We start from the raw sequence: 16,515 nt of genomic DNA, 5'->3' as shown, positions 1-16,515 counted from the left end.
AAAAAAGCTGCTTATAGATCAATGCTGTACAGAGCACACAAATTTGCACTTCAACACACAGAACTCCAACAAGAAATAGAAACCATAATATATACTGCAATAAACAATGGATATCATCCTTCTCCAATTAATACCATGTCACAACAGATAAAAAAATAAACTGAACAAACAACATCAAACTACACTCACAACTGACGTTGCTCCAGCAGTCAAATACGTAAAAATTCCTTAAATTGGAATAGTATCTGACAAATTAGCAAGACTATTCAAAAACACAGAAGTAAAAATCATGTTCAGCCCCAACAACAACCTAAGTAGGAAGCTTATTCACAATATAAAACCACCAAATACAAGTATTGATGCACCTGCCATTTACAAAATTACCTGCAGCTAATGCAATAAATATTACATCGACCAAAAGCCAGAAATTTCAGAACCCGATTCAAAGAACATTCAGACTGCTACACGCTTGATAAATGTAACAAATCAGCAATAGCAACTCACATTAAAGACACAGGCCACCCTTTGAAAATCGAAGACAACCTCGAAATTTTACACAAAATAGGAAAAAGTAAGAGATGGATATCATGAAAGAAATGGAAATTTTCGTGCATAATACAAAGTATGGAGATAACATTCTTAATGAAATAACCGAATTCAAATACTCAAAATTCTTCAATAGTCTTAAGCCAGTTCTAACTCAATAGATTCAAGATACGTCAATGTAAATAATTGAATACAAATCTGTCAGTACCAAGAATATCGATAATCGATACAGACTCACATGGTGCAGTCCGCCATCTTGTGCTGTGTGCATAACGTCGAAACAATTTGTGCAGTGAATTACGTTGGCAATCAATGACAAAGTACAATGTGCAATATTTTAATATCAATCAACAGCTCCTCCATTACACCAGTGATACAAATGTAGCAGCAAGATGATGAATCGTAGGTGCCATATAAAAGCCTGTCACACTATTTTCGTAACACATAACTGATGCAAATCTATCTGCATACTACAGGGGCTGTGATATCATACATAGGCCACCACAAGGAAGAAAACCAGTAGAAGGCATCACTGATTTAGATTTCTAGCCATACACTGTCCCCCTCCCCCCCAAATACAACACCAGCCGCTACAGTAACAAACAAAGGACAAAGAGTTCTAGATTAATCTAGTTTAGGACTGTTTAATTTTAAGTAACATTTCTCTGTATGTGTGTATAAACGCCTGAAGATGAACGGAACATGTTCGAAACGCGTTGTATTATGTTAGATTAAACATAAAATAAAAACGTGACTCGTAGCGGAAACTAGAAATAAATAAAAATAACCATATTCAAGCGACAGGTATGTCTAAAATTATAATTTTTATTGATGATGAAGAATAGAAGCGCAGAAACTAAACGTACCAGTCGCAATTTCCTTGAGGTATCGCGCGACCGAGTGACCACGGTCAGCAGCCCTCCCTTATGTTGCGGCTTACGTGGACCGCTAAGCATGACGTCACACATTTGCTGGCAGGCCTTTTTTTCGTCGGAAGCGCCGTCGAGAGCAGCCCACCGCGCCTCAGGCAGCTGATTCTTATAAGGAACGATTTAAAACTTTCTGTTCAAAGACCATACAGTCTAGAGTCGCTATGCCAATCAGTCAAAATGTCATCCGTTTGGTAAACTGCTGCGTGAAGAGCTCCGTAACTGCCTGCTGTACATCGTCTTCCGCCAGGAATTGTCAACACTTCGAGATCATTTTTAAGGAACCGAATGCATGGTAGTCGCATAGAGAAAGATCAGGACTATAGGGCTGTTGCTCTAGTGCCTACCACTAGAGTTGGCGTAATACCTGTGTTACGACATTTGCGATATGGAAAAGTGAGTTATCACGAAGCAGTAGCACCCGTCGTCACAACCAAAGATAAATGTCAGCGAATACCACATGGTATATTTGGATGTTGTATCTTGGATGGTATATTCTGTTGTATATATTTGTTGTATATTCCGTTATATTTTCTATGGTATACCACATGGTATCCGCTGACACTTTCTTCGGATGTATTTTGGATGGTCTTCCAGTCAGTTGGCAGTTTATGTTGGAGTGCTGACATCACAGTCACAGATAGCGTAAACCAGCTCTGTTGACAACTGACGCAGCGTATATATGAATCGTGATAACCCCTTCAACATCAACTAAGGCCTGAAGATGGCGCACTGAAGCGCCGAAACTGGTAGCTACACAATAAATAAGATCCCAATGTCGTGGCCTCCCTTGTAAGAAAATAATACATCCTAATTCTCGTAAAAATTAGCTGCAACACGAAAACCGAAAATTTTTTGGTGCTTATGTATAGTTCTCCTCTCGGATTGCAAGGCCAGTATGTTAAGTCTTCGTGACGTAATCAGCATTTTTTGAACTAAAAAGAAAACTACCTTTCCGAAAGCTAAACCTCTGCTGATCTGATAAAAATAACCATATTCAAACGAGAGGTATGTCAAACACTATAATTTTTCATTGGTGATGAAGAATACATGAGCACTGAAATATTTTCGGTTTTTGTGTTGCAGCTAATTTTTACGAGAATTAGAATGCATTATTTACTTACAAGGGGTGGCCACGACATTGTGATCTTATTTATTGTGTAGCTACCAGTTCCGGCGCTTCAGTGCACCATCTTCAGGCCTTAATTTATGCTGAAGGAATTATCACGATTCATATATACGCTGCGACAATGGCCGACAGAACTGGTTTACGCTATCTATAACTGTGATGTCAGCCCTCCAACATCAACTGCCAACTGACTGGAAAACCATCCAAAGAAGAAAGTGTCAGCGGATACCATGTGGTATACCATAGAAAATATAACAGAATATTCAACACATCTATATAACAGAATATACCATCCAAAATACAACATCCTAAAATACCATGTGGTATTCGCTGCCATTTATCTTTTGTTGGTGGTTTTTGACAGACCTGCTGCCGCATATACATTCTTCATCCTCCGATGGGTGTCTATAGGTGTTTCTCCTTCGGTAGCCAACAAAGTAATAACAGCACACTGAACTTAGAACCACTTAAACCTAACTAACCTAAGGAAATCACACACATCCATGCCCGAGGCAGGATTCGAACTTGCGACCGTAGCGGTCGCGCGGTTCCAGACTGAAGCGCCTAGAACCGCTCGGCCACACCGGCCGCTCTTAGCTTGACTATCTTACTGTATGAAGTATGAATATCGCAGACTTCCCCCTGCTTAGGTAAATGTAGCAAATCGGTTCGTCCTCACTGCATTTTATGCACTCTACGGTGGGCTTGGTGGTATTTATGGAGGCACTGTTAGTTTACGGGCGGTTCCTCGGGAAACTGCAAAAGAATCGTATTTTACTAGAAGTTATTCTCTGTGTCACCAGCGGAGCAAAACCCACCCGAAGATTCCAAGCAAATGGCCGAATCTCGAACAGCCTTGAAAATTTTCTTTATCTTCATCCGTTCCCAAGACGCAGAGATTCCAAGTTACCCTACCTCTACACGTAAAATTCTACACGTATGAGGTGAAATCTAAATAATTAATAACCGTAGAAAACTGCTCAAATTTTAACAGTGCATTTTCTAGGCGTTTGTCTAGAAGAATCATCTCTACGTTTTAAAAAATCTTTATCCTTTATCGAGAAACACCACAAAGTCTTGTTTCCTGTGTACCGAAACCCAGCCGTTGATTCCAAGACAGCTACGCAAGCCAATTGTTTCGAAGTCTTCCTAAGATCCAGATCTCGAACAACCTTGAAACTTTTCTTCGTATCATTATCCTACTAGTACAATTAAAATACGGATGTAAAATCTGGTGTGAGGCGGAAACGTAGTTTATAAAGTGACGTTGTAAGAAGAAATATGTTGTAGAGTAAGCGTTTCCATTATTATCTGGGAACCTCATATTGTAGTACTGAAACACATGCATTTTTTTTGCACGTAAGATCCGTTCTGAGGTATAAAATTAGTATTTTCTATATTTAACTGACCAATGCATTTCTTTTCATGTAAGTTACAGGCGCTGCCGCGAAGGAGAGAAAAAAGAAGGGAACCAGCGGAAAAATGATCCTATCTGAGCACAGTAAAGGTTGTATGCTCCTGCTTAAAAGACAGATTGGAAGTGGGGTACTAATTGCTTTATTCTATCTGCCTCAGCAACTTAAAACATTTTCTGAAGCATTTTGGCGTGCGAATATTTTCTCGCTGTTTTATGTTGAGAGAGAAGGAGACAGTATCAGTAGGAAAGACACGGAGAAGTAACAAATACTGGAAGATAGCTGTGGCTGAGGTACTGAAAGAGTGAAGGAGCCAATGGCAGCGTGTGTGACAGAGAAAGGGGACACTATGGCAGTGGAGCATAGTTGACTGTGACAGAACAGTGCTATGAAATTGTAAGAAAATGAAACGCCCACAGCCATCGTTGTGATCTTATTTATCCTGCTGCTATCAGTTTCGGCTTCAGTAAACCATCTTTCAGACCTTAGTTGATGCTGAAGGGATTATCACGATCCATATATATGCTGCGTCAGTGGTCAACATAACTGGTTTACGCTGACTATCTGTAACTGTGATGCCAGCACTCCAACCATCAAATGCCAACTGACTGGAGAACCATTCGAAATACAACAACCAAAGATAAGTGTCAGCGAATACCACATGGAATGTTTGGATGTTGTATTTTGTATGGTATATTCTGTTGTATATATCTGTAGTATATTCTGTTATATTTTCTATGTTATACCACTTGGTATCAGCTGACATTTTCTTCGGATGTATTTTGGATGGTTTTAGAGTCAGCTGTCAGTTGATGGTTGGAGTGCTGACATCACAGCTACAGATAGCGTAAACCAGTTATGTTGACAACTGACGCAGCGTATATATGAATGGTGATAACCCCTTCAGCATCAACTAAGTCCTGAAGATGGCGCATTGAAACGCCGAAACTAGTAGCTTCACAATAAAGAATATCATAAGGATGGCTGTAGGCGTTTCATTTTATTACAATACTGAACTGTCGTGGCCGCCAAGGCCTCCAGACCAAATAATGGACATACCAAAAGTGCTAGGAAATGGTTAAAGAAGACAATACCATTGGAAGAGGCGTAAAGAGAAGGAGGAAGTGGAAGTGGGAGAGAGCCAGTGATAAAGGGAGACAGAGTATGTGACAGTGACACCGAGGAGGAGACGGAGAGTAACAGAGTGAATAGACAGCAGCAGTGCAAAGAATGACATAGTAGCAGCAAGAGAGAACAAAACAAAAGCGCCAATATGCTCGCCCGCCAAAATTTTTGGGGACATTTTTAAAGGTGCTGAGGAAGGTGGAATAAGGCAACTGGTACCCCAGTTTCCAATCAGTCTTTTGAACAAATAATAACGTATTCGCATATTTTGTGCGATTATAGGAGTATTTCTCCACTGGTTATACACTCGCATTCAGAAAATACAGAGCACCTTGGATGACTAGAGCTAGGACGTCGGTATTCACAGGATACGTACATTAGTATGTTTTGCAGAGATGATTACCATTTCAGTCATCTCCCGTCAGTATGTTTCCTGTTGCCTAACAGTCAACGGGTCTGTCACGAGCTCTGACAAATGGTTCCATGCGAGATGACATCGACGCATATGAGGCGCAAATGGCACCCTATTGTACAGCCAACCATGCTGCATGCACCTGGTTCCAAAGTTCAGCTGTGGTGGTTGGCACTGTGTCACAGCACTGCACCTGTCATTTCACCATACCCCCCGGACATTTTCGATTGGCGACAAGTCTCTTGGTCTGGCGGGCCAGAGCGAAACGCTGACATCCTGTGACATCAATAAAGCACGTGTTCGTGCAGCAATAGCATACTACGTCACAAAAGCTTGAGTTGGCGCTGTATGTGTTGTACAATGCAGTCACTATGATGCCGCACCTCCTGTCTGCGGTGAACCAAAATGTGGTCATCATTTCCAAACGAAGAGAACCTGGATTCAACCGAAAACACTATCTGATGGCATTCCTGTGCCCAGTGACGTCGTTTCATACACCATTGCCGTCTAGCCTGTTTCTGCACATTCGTCAAAGGTAGGCAGAGAAGTGGATGGCGCGCACGTAACCATTGCCGTAGTGAACAGCAATGGACTGTCACGCCTGATAGTGTAAGATGTGTTACAGTATTCCATTTTTGTGCCAGAGCCGAGAAGAAAGCAGATCTGTTCTGCACCGCCATTCGGAAGAGGTTTCGATCTTTACGAGGGGTAATCTGGGTGGTGCGATCTGAGCCGTCTCGTCGTGTTCTACGGCCTTCCATGAATCATTCTCGATCCCCCTCCCTTGTACTGCCGAAACACGAGGAGCAATTTCCCGGATTGATGCATCTCTCATGCCAAAAATGCTCCCTCTTTCAAACTCATTGACTTGACGGTACGGTTGGTGCATTCGTTTGCGAAGCATCCTGCACGTCTGCTCAATTCACACTGATCCACTACCTTCGGTTTATAGCGACAACGACAGCCGCAGGCACATTTTACCGGTAGGTGGTGTTGCCCCGCGATATCGATGTTAACCTTGAACCACGGGCCGACATGGCTCAAATGCTAATCATTTCTGCAGAATATCATAATATACATGTCGTGTGAATATGAACGTCCTGTCTCTAGTTAGTCAAGGTATTATGTGTTTTCTGAACGTGAGTGCCTGCTGCTGCGTGCGGTCTGCTCACGTTAATCACCGCCTTTCGAAGTTCATGGGCGAAACCAGTCATAGTCTGGTTCTTCGGCCTTGATTCTGCAACATGTAAAGGAAATGGAAAGACTATCACATCATTACATTTAGTGAACGTTGGAAGCTGGCGAATACTGAAGGCCGTACCTGGAGTAAAAAATTTCCGAGGGGTTACTGCTCCCCCATTTGGATCTCCAGGTGGTTATTACTTCAGGGAGTGTCATCAAAAGAGATGCCCATTTTAATTTCAGGATCAGGATATTGAACGTAACAACATTTCAAAGAGCAGGAAAACTGGAAAATCTGAAAAGAGAAATGGACACGCGTGACGTGAACATAAATAGTTTATACGAGATAGCAATGCCTGTGTTATTCGAAGTAAAACATTGTGTAATTATCTAACACTATTTCACCACTATCTGCCTGCTTCACATCACTTAGACTAATTATATCAGATGAATTCGCAATTGCGAATAATGACTACCAGCAGCTATTCAGAGGGAAGCAAAGAGAGCGAGGAAATCCTGGATCGCCAATGAGATGGTGGAGAAGATGGAGGAATGGAGGAACTGTGAAAACGTAAATAAAGAAGAATAAAGATCACTTAACAACGCTCTCAGGAAAGAAACAGGCAAAGCGAAGGAAAAACACATAGATGAAATGTGTGATGAAATAGAAGGACTACAATGGAGAGTAAGGTATGACCTCATGTACCACAAAACGAAGGAGCTGGGAGGCACAGAGAGCAAAGCAGTAAAGGCCGTCCGACTAGAGGACTCTAGAGGACAAATTGTTAGTGAACAAACGGAGGTGCTGAAAAAGGGGAAGAATACGTAAAGCAACTCTATGACAACGAACATCGCCCGCAAGACAAAGAAATAGAGACAAAGGAGACGACTGACGAAAACGAAAAAAGGGACCAGCACGCTGCCGTCGGAAATAGATAAGGCAATTAAGGAAATGAAGAGGAGGAAGGCTATAGGGGATGACGAAATACCATAGGATTTGGTGAAAGACATCGTAAATGAATGTTTGAAAGGGGTGACGCAAGTCATCAACAAAATTTACGAAACTGGAGAATGGGCTAAGGACTATTTGGACGTCACATTCATTGGTCTTGAAGAAACAACGAGCCAAGAAATATGGGGACTACACAACAATTAGTCTCGCCTCGTACGTGACTAATATCGTGGCCGGGCGGTTCTAGGCGCTGCAGTCTGGAACCGCGCGATCGCTACGGTCGCAGATTCGAATCCTGCCTCGGGCATGGATGTGTGTGATGTCCTTAGGTTACTTAGGTTTAAGTAGTTCTAAGTTCTAGGGGACTGATGACTTCAGAAGTGAAGTCCCATAGTGCTCAGACCCATTTGAACCATTTTGGACTGAACTGCGAAGAAACAAACAACGTTGAAAGAAGAAGGGCAGTCAGACAATCATGTTAGTTATCGTCGAGTCTCTTCAACCTGTATGGAGTATGCCTGGCGAGAGACAGGCTGCGGAAATTTTAGGATAGGAGGACGACAGATTAGCATTATCAAGTATGCAGGTGATCTGCTAGTGCTAGCCAAAAATCAAAAGACATCAGCAACAGATGACGAATCAGTTGGTAGAAGCTGCAATGGAATGTGGCACGGAAATCAATATCAAGAAATCAAAAGTGATGCGGACGTCGCCGGCCGCGGTGGCCTCGTGGTTCTAGGCACTGCAGTCCGGAACTGCGGGACTGCTACGGCCGCAGGTTCGAATCCTGCCTCGGGCTTGGATGTGTGTGATGTCCTTAGGATAGTTAGGTTTAAGTAGTTCAAAGTTCTAGGGGATTGATGACCTAAGATGTTAAGTCCCATAGTGCTCAGAGCCATTTGAACAATTTGAACGATTTGATGCGGACATCAAAACGGGGGAAATCTTTACGATAACTGTCGACGATAAACAGCTGGAAAACGTGATGCAGTTCAAGTATTTTGGAAGCTTGCGGACAAAGGATGCTCGCTCCGCAGATGGAATTCGAGCAAGAATAGCCATGACCAAACCCGCATTTAACAAGAAGAGGACTCAGGTAACGAGCATCTTGAGCTTGGAATTAAGGAATTAACCGGTAAAGCGTTATATCTGGAGCATCACACTGCACGGAGCACAGACGTGAACCATGAGAAAAATAAAGAAAAAATACCTCGAAAGTTTTGAAATGTGGGCCTGGAGAAGAACAGAGCAGATCGTGTGGACAGATGGAGTGTCAAAAGAAGGTGTACTGAGAAGCGTAGGAGACAAGAAAACTACTCTGAATACAAATCTTCATCTGGTTCGGTCACATAGTTAGTCAAACACACGAAGTCATCGAACAGTAGGTCAAGGAAAATGCAAGACAATGAGGAAGAAGGAGTCAACATCTGAATGACATGAAAGGTGGGATACAGAAGGCGAAGGAAGAAGCTAAAGACAGGGAATGATGGCGTCAGAAATCTCCGTACGAAGACACGGCCCTGCCAAAAGGCAGAAAACTATATAGTAATATCCGGAATGGCTAATTAAGTACTGATGTGTGATTACATTTTCACGCTATTTGGGTGCATAGATCCTGATAAATCAGTACCCAGACCTCTGGCCGTAATAACGGCATTGATACGCCTGGGCATTGAGTCAAACAGAGCTTGGATAGCGTGTTCAGGTACAACTGCCTATGCAGCTTCAACACGATACCACACAGTTCATCAAGAATAGTGACTGGCGTATTGTGACGAGCCAGTTGCTCGGCCATCATTGACCAGACGTTTTCAATTGGTGGGAGATGTGCTGGCCAGGCAACAATCGAACATTTTCTGTATCCAGAAAGGCCCGTACAGGACCTGCAACATGCGGTCGTGCATTATCCTGCTGAAATGTAGGGTTTTCGCAGGGATCGAATGAAGGGTAGAGCCACGGGTCGTAACACATCTGAAATGTAACGTCCACTGTTCAAAGTGCCGTCAATGCGAACGAGACGTGGCCGAGACGTGTAACCAATGGCACCCCATACCATCACGCCGGGTGATGACGAATTCACGCTTCCAATGAGCTTTCATCACGATATCGCCAAACACGGGTGCGACCATCATGATGCTGAACCTGGATTCATCCGAAAAAATAACGTTTTGCCATTCGTGCATCAAGGTTCATCGTTGAGTACACCATAGCAAGCGCTCCTGTCTCTGATGCAGCGTCAAGGGTAACCGCAGCCATGGTCTCTGAGCTGATAGTCCATGCTGCTGCAAACGTCGTCGAACAGTTCGTGCAGTTGGTTGTTGTCTTGCAAACGTCACCATCTGTTGCCTCAGGGATCGAGACGTGGCTGCACGGTCCGTTACAGTCATGCAGATAAGATGCCTGTCATCTCGACTGCTAGTGATACGAGACCGTTGGGACAGAGCACGGCGTTTCGTATTACCCTCCTGAACCCACCGACTCCATATACTGCTAACATTCACTGGATCTCGACCAACGTGATGGTACGCATTTCTCCTCCTTACGCGAGACATCTATACAACGTTTCACCAGGTAACGCCTGTCAACTGCTGTTTGTGTATGAGAAATCGGTTGGAAACGTTCCTCATGTCATCACTGTGCAGGTGTCGCCGCCGGCGCCAACGTTGTGTGAATGCTCTGAAAAGCTAATCATTTGCACATCACAGGATCTTCTTCCTGTCGGTTAAATTTCGCGTCTGTAGCACGTCATCTTAGTGGTTTAGCAATTTTAATGGACAGTATTATATGAGGCGCACCGGCCCGCGTGGGATTAGCCTAGCGGTCTAAGGCGCTGCAGTCATGGACTGTGCCGCTGACCCCGGCGGAGGTTCGAGTCCCCCCTCGGGAAAGGGTGTGTGTGTGTGTTTGTCCTTGGGATAATGTAGGTGAAGTAGTGTGTAAGCTTAGGGACTGACGACCTTAGCAGTTTAGTCCCATAAGATTTCACACACACGCACACACGCTTCGTAAAGCTCGCCATCCATTTGACCATCTTCTTCTGTGCGGATGCACAAACATTGCCCTAACTCTTACGGGAATCGGCAAGAAGCCACGAGTAATGAGAATGGTGGGCGGCGGCACTATGAATGTAGTGCGGAACAATAATTTCGGAATGTGGATCATACGGGAGGCATGTCAGAGATAAGTCCCTGCAGTGGCACTATCCATTTTATCCTTGGTGGCTCAGATGTATAGAGCGTCTGCCATGTAAACAGGAGATCCCGGGTTCGAGTCCGGGTCGGGGCACACACTTTCAACTGTCCCCATTGACGTATATCAACGCCTGAATGCAACTAGGGGTTTTCATTTTATTGTGACTGTGTTACTTTCTCCCGAGTACTTCTTACGAATGGATCAAGACGAGAGAATAGATCTCAGACTGAAATTTATTGACTATCATTCTTCCCATACAGCATTTGTGAATGGAAGACAGGAGGGGGGGGGGGGGAGGGTTTCGAGAAGTACCCTCCTCCACACACCGCATGGTGGCTGCGAAAGCGTAAATGTAACTACACACATGAAAGAAATAGTTGTAAAATTTAGTGTTCGATGGAGTCCCACACATACATATTGTATCACATTTCAAGGTGATGAGAAGCATATCGAGTACCCTATGAAACGTTTAGGCAGCCGTTGTTAGACTGAAGCATAGTGACGAAAAATAGAATATATAGGGCAAAACACCCAGCGACTTGTATATGAAACAAATAAGTAAAAATTCCTTACTGTCAGAAGTAGAATGGCCAGCGGAAGTGTTTAAACTAAGAAGAGTGTTCCTGGAGCCACTCTGTATCAATTCTGGACGAGTAGGATGTCGCATTGTCCTGCTCAAATTTCCAAAGTCCGTCGGGATGCATAATGGACATGAATGCATGCAGGTGATCATACAGGACGCTTACGTACGTGTCATAGTCGTGTCTAGGCGTGAAGGCGCCCCATATCACTGCAACTGCACACGCCCACACCATTAGAGAGCCTCCACCACCTTGAACAGTCCCCTGCTGACATGCAGGGTCCATAGATTCATGAGATTGTCTCCATAGCTGTGCACTTCCATCCGCTCGATTCAATTTCAAAAGAGTCTTGTCAGATCAGGTAACATGTTTCCAGTCGTCAACAGCCCAATGTCGATGGTGACACGCCCAGGCGAGGCGTAAAGCTATGTATCGTGCAATCATCAAGGGTACACGAGAGTGTATTCGGCTCCAAAAGCCCATATCGATGATGTTTCATTGAATGGTTCGCAATCTGACACTTGTTCACGGCCCAGCATTCAAATCTGCAGAAATTTGCGTAATGATTGCCATTCTGTCACGTCGAACGATTCTCTTCAGTCAGCATTGGTCCCGTTCTTGCAGGATCTTTTTCTGGCTGCATCAGTGTAGAAGAGTTGATGTTTTGCCAGATTCCTGATATTCACGCTACACTCGTAAAATGGTCGTACGGAAAATCCTCACTTCATCGCTACCTCGGCGATGCTGTGTCCCATCGCTCGTGCTCCGACCTCAACACCACGTCCAATTTCACTTAAATCTTGATAATTTTCCATTGTAGCAGCAGTATCCGATCTAACCTACATAAACCGCAGCGCCGTATTCTGCCTGTTTACGTATGTTTGTATTTGAATACGCATTACTATACCAGTTTCTTTGGCGCTTTAGTATATTATCACGGTATTCTGTATTGCAAACGCTGCTATCAATTACTAAACAACTATTTGGCATATCATTTATAAATATGTAATTTAATGAATGGCTTCATACTGAGCAAGGCGGGACATATGACTAAGGCTCCTATATTATGAAAAGTATCGTTTGTTTTGCATGACATTTGTTGTCTACTACGTGTCACAAATACGAACATTTGATTCAGCTGACTAGCTTCACCTCAAATCATTTTGTCTATTATCTAGCAATCTATTATTATCGAGAACATTTTACAATTTGCAATATACATTTCTCTCAGTTACGATTGCGCCATTCTGTGATTTCTGTATCATGTATAATCATTAATTTTGTAAGGTTAGTCAAAATGTATGTTTTATGTACTGTTAATAATTGCTTTTTGGATAACAGCAGTCGAAGACAGTGGTTAGATAGACAGTTCATTCATAGCAATAGAATTTTTTTCTGTTGGTAATACCTCTAAATAAAAGATTACACAATTTCCACTAATGAAAATTTCTTCGTGATTTGATTTACATTTATTTTCAGTTACATCTACTTCAGTTATATGTACTTATAAAATTATTGACATATTTTTGTTGCTTTTAAAACTGGCATTATTGTGTCCAAACAAAGCTGTTAATTTTAAAGCCAGAATTATTGCTACATAAATATTTTTAATGCACACTTATCGAATTAAAATACTGTTCATTGTTAATAAAAGTATAGATAATGTAAAAAGATATGAGATGATGGTCCCTCTGTGCTGCTTTTCATGTAACAAAACTCATACAGTTATTGCCTTCGATTTTTTAATATAATATTTTATCCACGTACTCTCTTACCGCCAGAGAAGCCCCTGGTCGACATGATTTTAATACAAAACTGCTTACAATAAGTCTCTTGTGATTTTCATCCATATTGTGTGTCCAGTTATTCTGGAGTTCCAAGATCACAGGCTTTTTAGCTCAAAGGATAGGCTTTGTCCCAAGCGTAATGACTTCTTCTCACATTTATGAACTTTATATCACAGCGCTATAATTTCCTACTGCAATCTATAATGAACAAATTCTGAAACTTATTTGGAATGTATTTCAGATGTCCCAATGTCATTCGATGCAGCATTAGGTAAGTGTAGTAACGTCTTTAATAGTCCATATATATTGTAAATGAAAATGGTGCTCCAGATCAGTGTTCCATAATCTCTTATTATTCACTGTACATGCAGATGGGTTTAGTCCAACAAGGTACACCAATATGTCTGTCCTCTCAAAATCGTGTTAATCTTAATATAATTAAGAACTGTTGCACCACTGTATAATCAATTATAATTATTATTATAAAATAGGGATACACCCATGCATTTACTAACAACTTATTAGCTTTAATTCACTGTAGTAAATAGACATTTCAATAATACTTCTAAACTAAATAGCTCTACTCGTAATGCAACACCTGAGAATGGTTTGCTGCACACAGACAGATGATTCGTGATAGCATCGTTGACAAAGCAAGCTTCATTTCTTTATCTATTTTTCATTTACTTATTTATTTTACGCCTCTAGTTCCGTAGGATGAAGCTGAACAAAAAATCTCCATGTTTAAGGGAAATGTCAGTACATTAAATTAGAATTGAAAAGTAATAACAGGTCAAATAAAATGCTTATGAATCCTAAAAAGACAACAAGCTATACGTTTATGCAAATGAAATCAACAGTATAGCACGGAAATAAGCTTAATTTTTCAAGTGACTCGACAGAATAGATGGAGTGGCTCATGAGGAAATTCTTCAGTTTAGATTTGAAAGCTCATGAATTACTGTTCAGTTTTTTGAATTCTTGAGGAGGCTAATTGAAAATGTATGCAGAGAATACTGCGCATCTTACTGCACAAGAGTCAAGGAGTTGCAATCCAAATGCAAATTAAGTTTCTACCTAGTATTAACTGAGTGGAAGATGCTAATTGTTGGGAATAAGCGCGTATTGTTATTAAGAAATGACATTAAAGAATATATATATTGAGAGGCCAGTGTCAGAATCATGAACTGGATTCGACAAGAAGCTCAAAACTTGCACCACTTATTGCCCAAACTGTCTGGTTCGGAGCCAAAAACTCCCTTTGACAATTACCACAAAACATAATGCTGTATGTCAAAAGAGAATGAAAATAAGGAAAGTCGACTAATTTTCTCGTCTATCACTTACTTCAGACACTGTTCTAATAGTAAAAATGCCAGTATTAAGTCTCTGAACGAGATACTGTACTTGGATTTTCCACGACAGTTTACTGTCAACCTGAATACCTAAAAATTTGAACAGTTCAGTCCCACTAACAAAATTTCCATTATGTTATAAAAAGTCAGGTTTCGTTGAATTGTGTGTTAGAAACTGTAAAAACTTGGTCTTATAAGGTTTTTGCGTTCGTTTATTTTCCACAAGGCATGAACTTGTGTCTCGAACTGCACTATTTGAAACAGTATCAACGTTGCACACAATATGCCTTACTACCAAGCTAGTGTCATCAGCAAAGAAATATTTTAGAATCACCTGTATTACTAGAAGAAACTTCATTTGCATAAATAAGGATCAGAAGTGGCTCAATGCAGGATAGAATGACCTTTTGCTGCCTGTTCTTCAAGTAAAATGCGAACCAGTTGTGAGATGCTCCCTGTATTCCATAATGGTCCAACTTCTGAAGCAATGTTTTGTTATCAACACAATCAAACGCTTTAGTTAAGTCAAAAAAGATACCTAGCATTCCAAGCCTTTTGCGTAATCCATCCAGTATCTCACGGAGAAAAGAGAATAAAGCATTTTCAATTGTTAAACTACTTCTAAAACCAAACTGTACATTTGACAGCACATTTTGTGAAATGAAATGATCATTTACTCTTACATACACAGCCTTTCCAGTAAATTTAGCAAACATTGATGGCACAGAAATAGATCTAAAATTGTGTGTATTTTCCCTCTCTCCTTTTTTGTAAAGCGGAGTTACTATTGAGTACCTTAATCGTCCAGGAAACTGACGATTTGTAACGGAAAAGTTACAAATATGTGTAAGTACAGGACTAACATGTTCAGCTCAGTACTTCAGTATCCAGCTAGATACTGCATCATGTCCATCAGAGTACTTAATTTTCAGTAATTTAGTCATTGACTCCGTCTCCCCCTTGTCCTTATCACTTAAGAGAATTTCAGATATCAGTCTAGGAAAGCCATTTTCCAGGAGAGTTATACGATTCCCCGTAAAACTAAATTTTTATTTAACTCACCAGCTATTTGCAGAAACTGATTGTTAAATACTGTACATGTATCTGACTTATCAGTAACAGAAACATTTTTAATACATACTGACTTTATATCCTCGACCTTGTGCTGCCAACCAGACACTCCCTTCATGACTGACCACTTGGTTTTATTGGTTTTAATTTTATCCTGTGAATTAGCTATTCTATTTGTATACCACATACGAATGGGCCTGAGTCTATCTCTCTCTCTTTGATGTTTTAATTTCAGTTAACGTCGAGAAGCCCAGTTCACACAATTATATATTTCGAAGATGGCCGGGGTTTATTGGCAACCAAAAAGTATCCAATGGGAATTCAAAACATCTTGTTTTCAATTAACCAACTGCAATCCTACTAGATTAATTCATTATGGACCAAATAATAATTAGTCACACGAGATATTTCTTCACCGGTTGCTCAATCAGGTAATTATTTGTAAAAAAAGTAATTACTTACAATTCCATCCACATCAACTTACCTTATGAAGGAGAGATATTCTGTGTGAATGCCAGTATAGGTGGACTCGGCGATCTGAAGTGAGAACTTACGGCTGCTTTTAATTTTCTCTTTCGAAATGTCTTCCATGTCACTGGATGTGTCACTAACTGGCCAGGTGACTGAGTCAGCTTAGAAAGAAATTTCTGAAATTTTAGTAGCAGCTTCTGAACCAAGGATTATTTTTACAATTTCTTTACATGCATACATTAACAACTTTTCTGCCATTGCATGTGGTTTTTTGGCCGTGGGATAAGTTCGGCTACTTTCTACAAAACATGTACCGATGGAGTCCAGGGCTTAACTTTTTTTTTTAGTCCAACAACCGACGAAAATTA

The 16,515-nt window shown here is 41.3% G+C and overlaps 1 protein-coding gene across 12 annotated transcripts in view; it reads left to right on the top strand.

The window, feature by feature from the left end:
* Positions 1–16,515, top strand: part of LOC126339612 (inter-alpha-trypsin inhibitor heavy chain H4-like) — a 173,455-nt gene that overhangs the window by 114,598 nt on the left and 42,342 nt on the right. For 6 of the 12 annotated variants that reach the window (XM_050001645.1, XM_050001649.1, XM_050001652.1 and 3 more), the window contains exon 13: positions 13,492–13,521. The exons of the other annotated variants lie outside the window; for them this stretch is intronic. In XM_050001645.1, the coding sequence (XP_049857602.1) occupies positions 13,492–13,521 (30 nt within the window). The remainder of the gene's footprint in view (positions 1–13,491; positions 13,522–16,515) is intronic. 12 annotated transcript variants of the gene reach the window in all.

Source organism: Schistocerca gregaria, chromosome 1 (genome assembly GCF_023897955.1).
Source record: "Schistocerca gregaria isolate iqSchGreg1 chromosome 1, iqSchGreg1.2, whole genome shotgun sequence".
NCBI classification, from domain to species: Eukaryota; Metazoa; Arthropoda; class Insecta; order Orthoptera; family Acrididae; genus Schistocerca; species Schistocerca gregaria.
The sequence above is the reverse complement of the archived record's forward strand: the minus strand, read 5'-3'. Positions and strand labels throughout refer to the sequence as shown.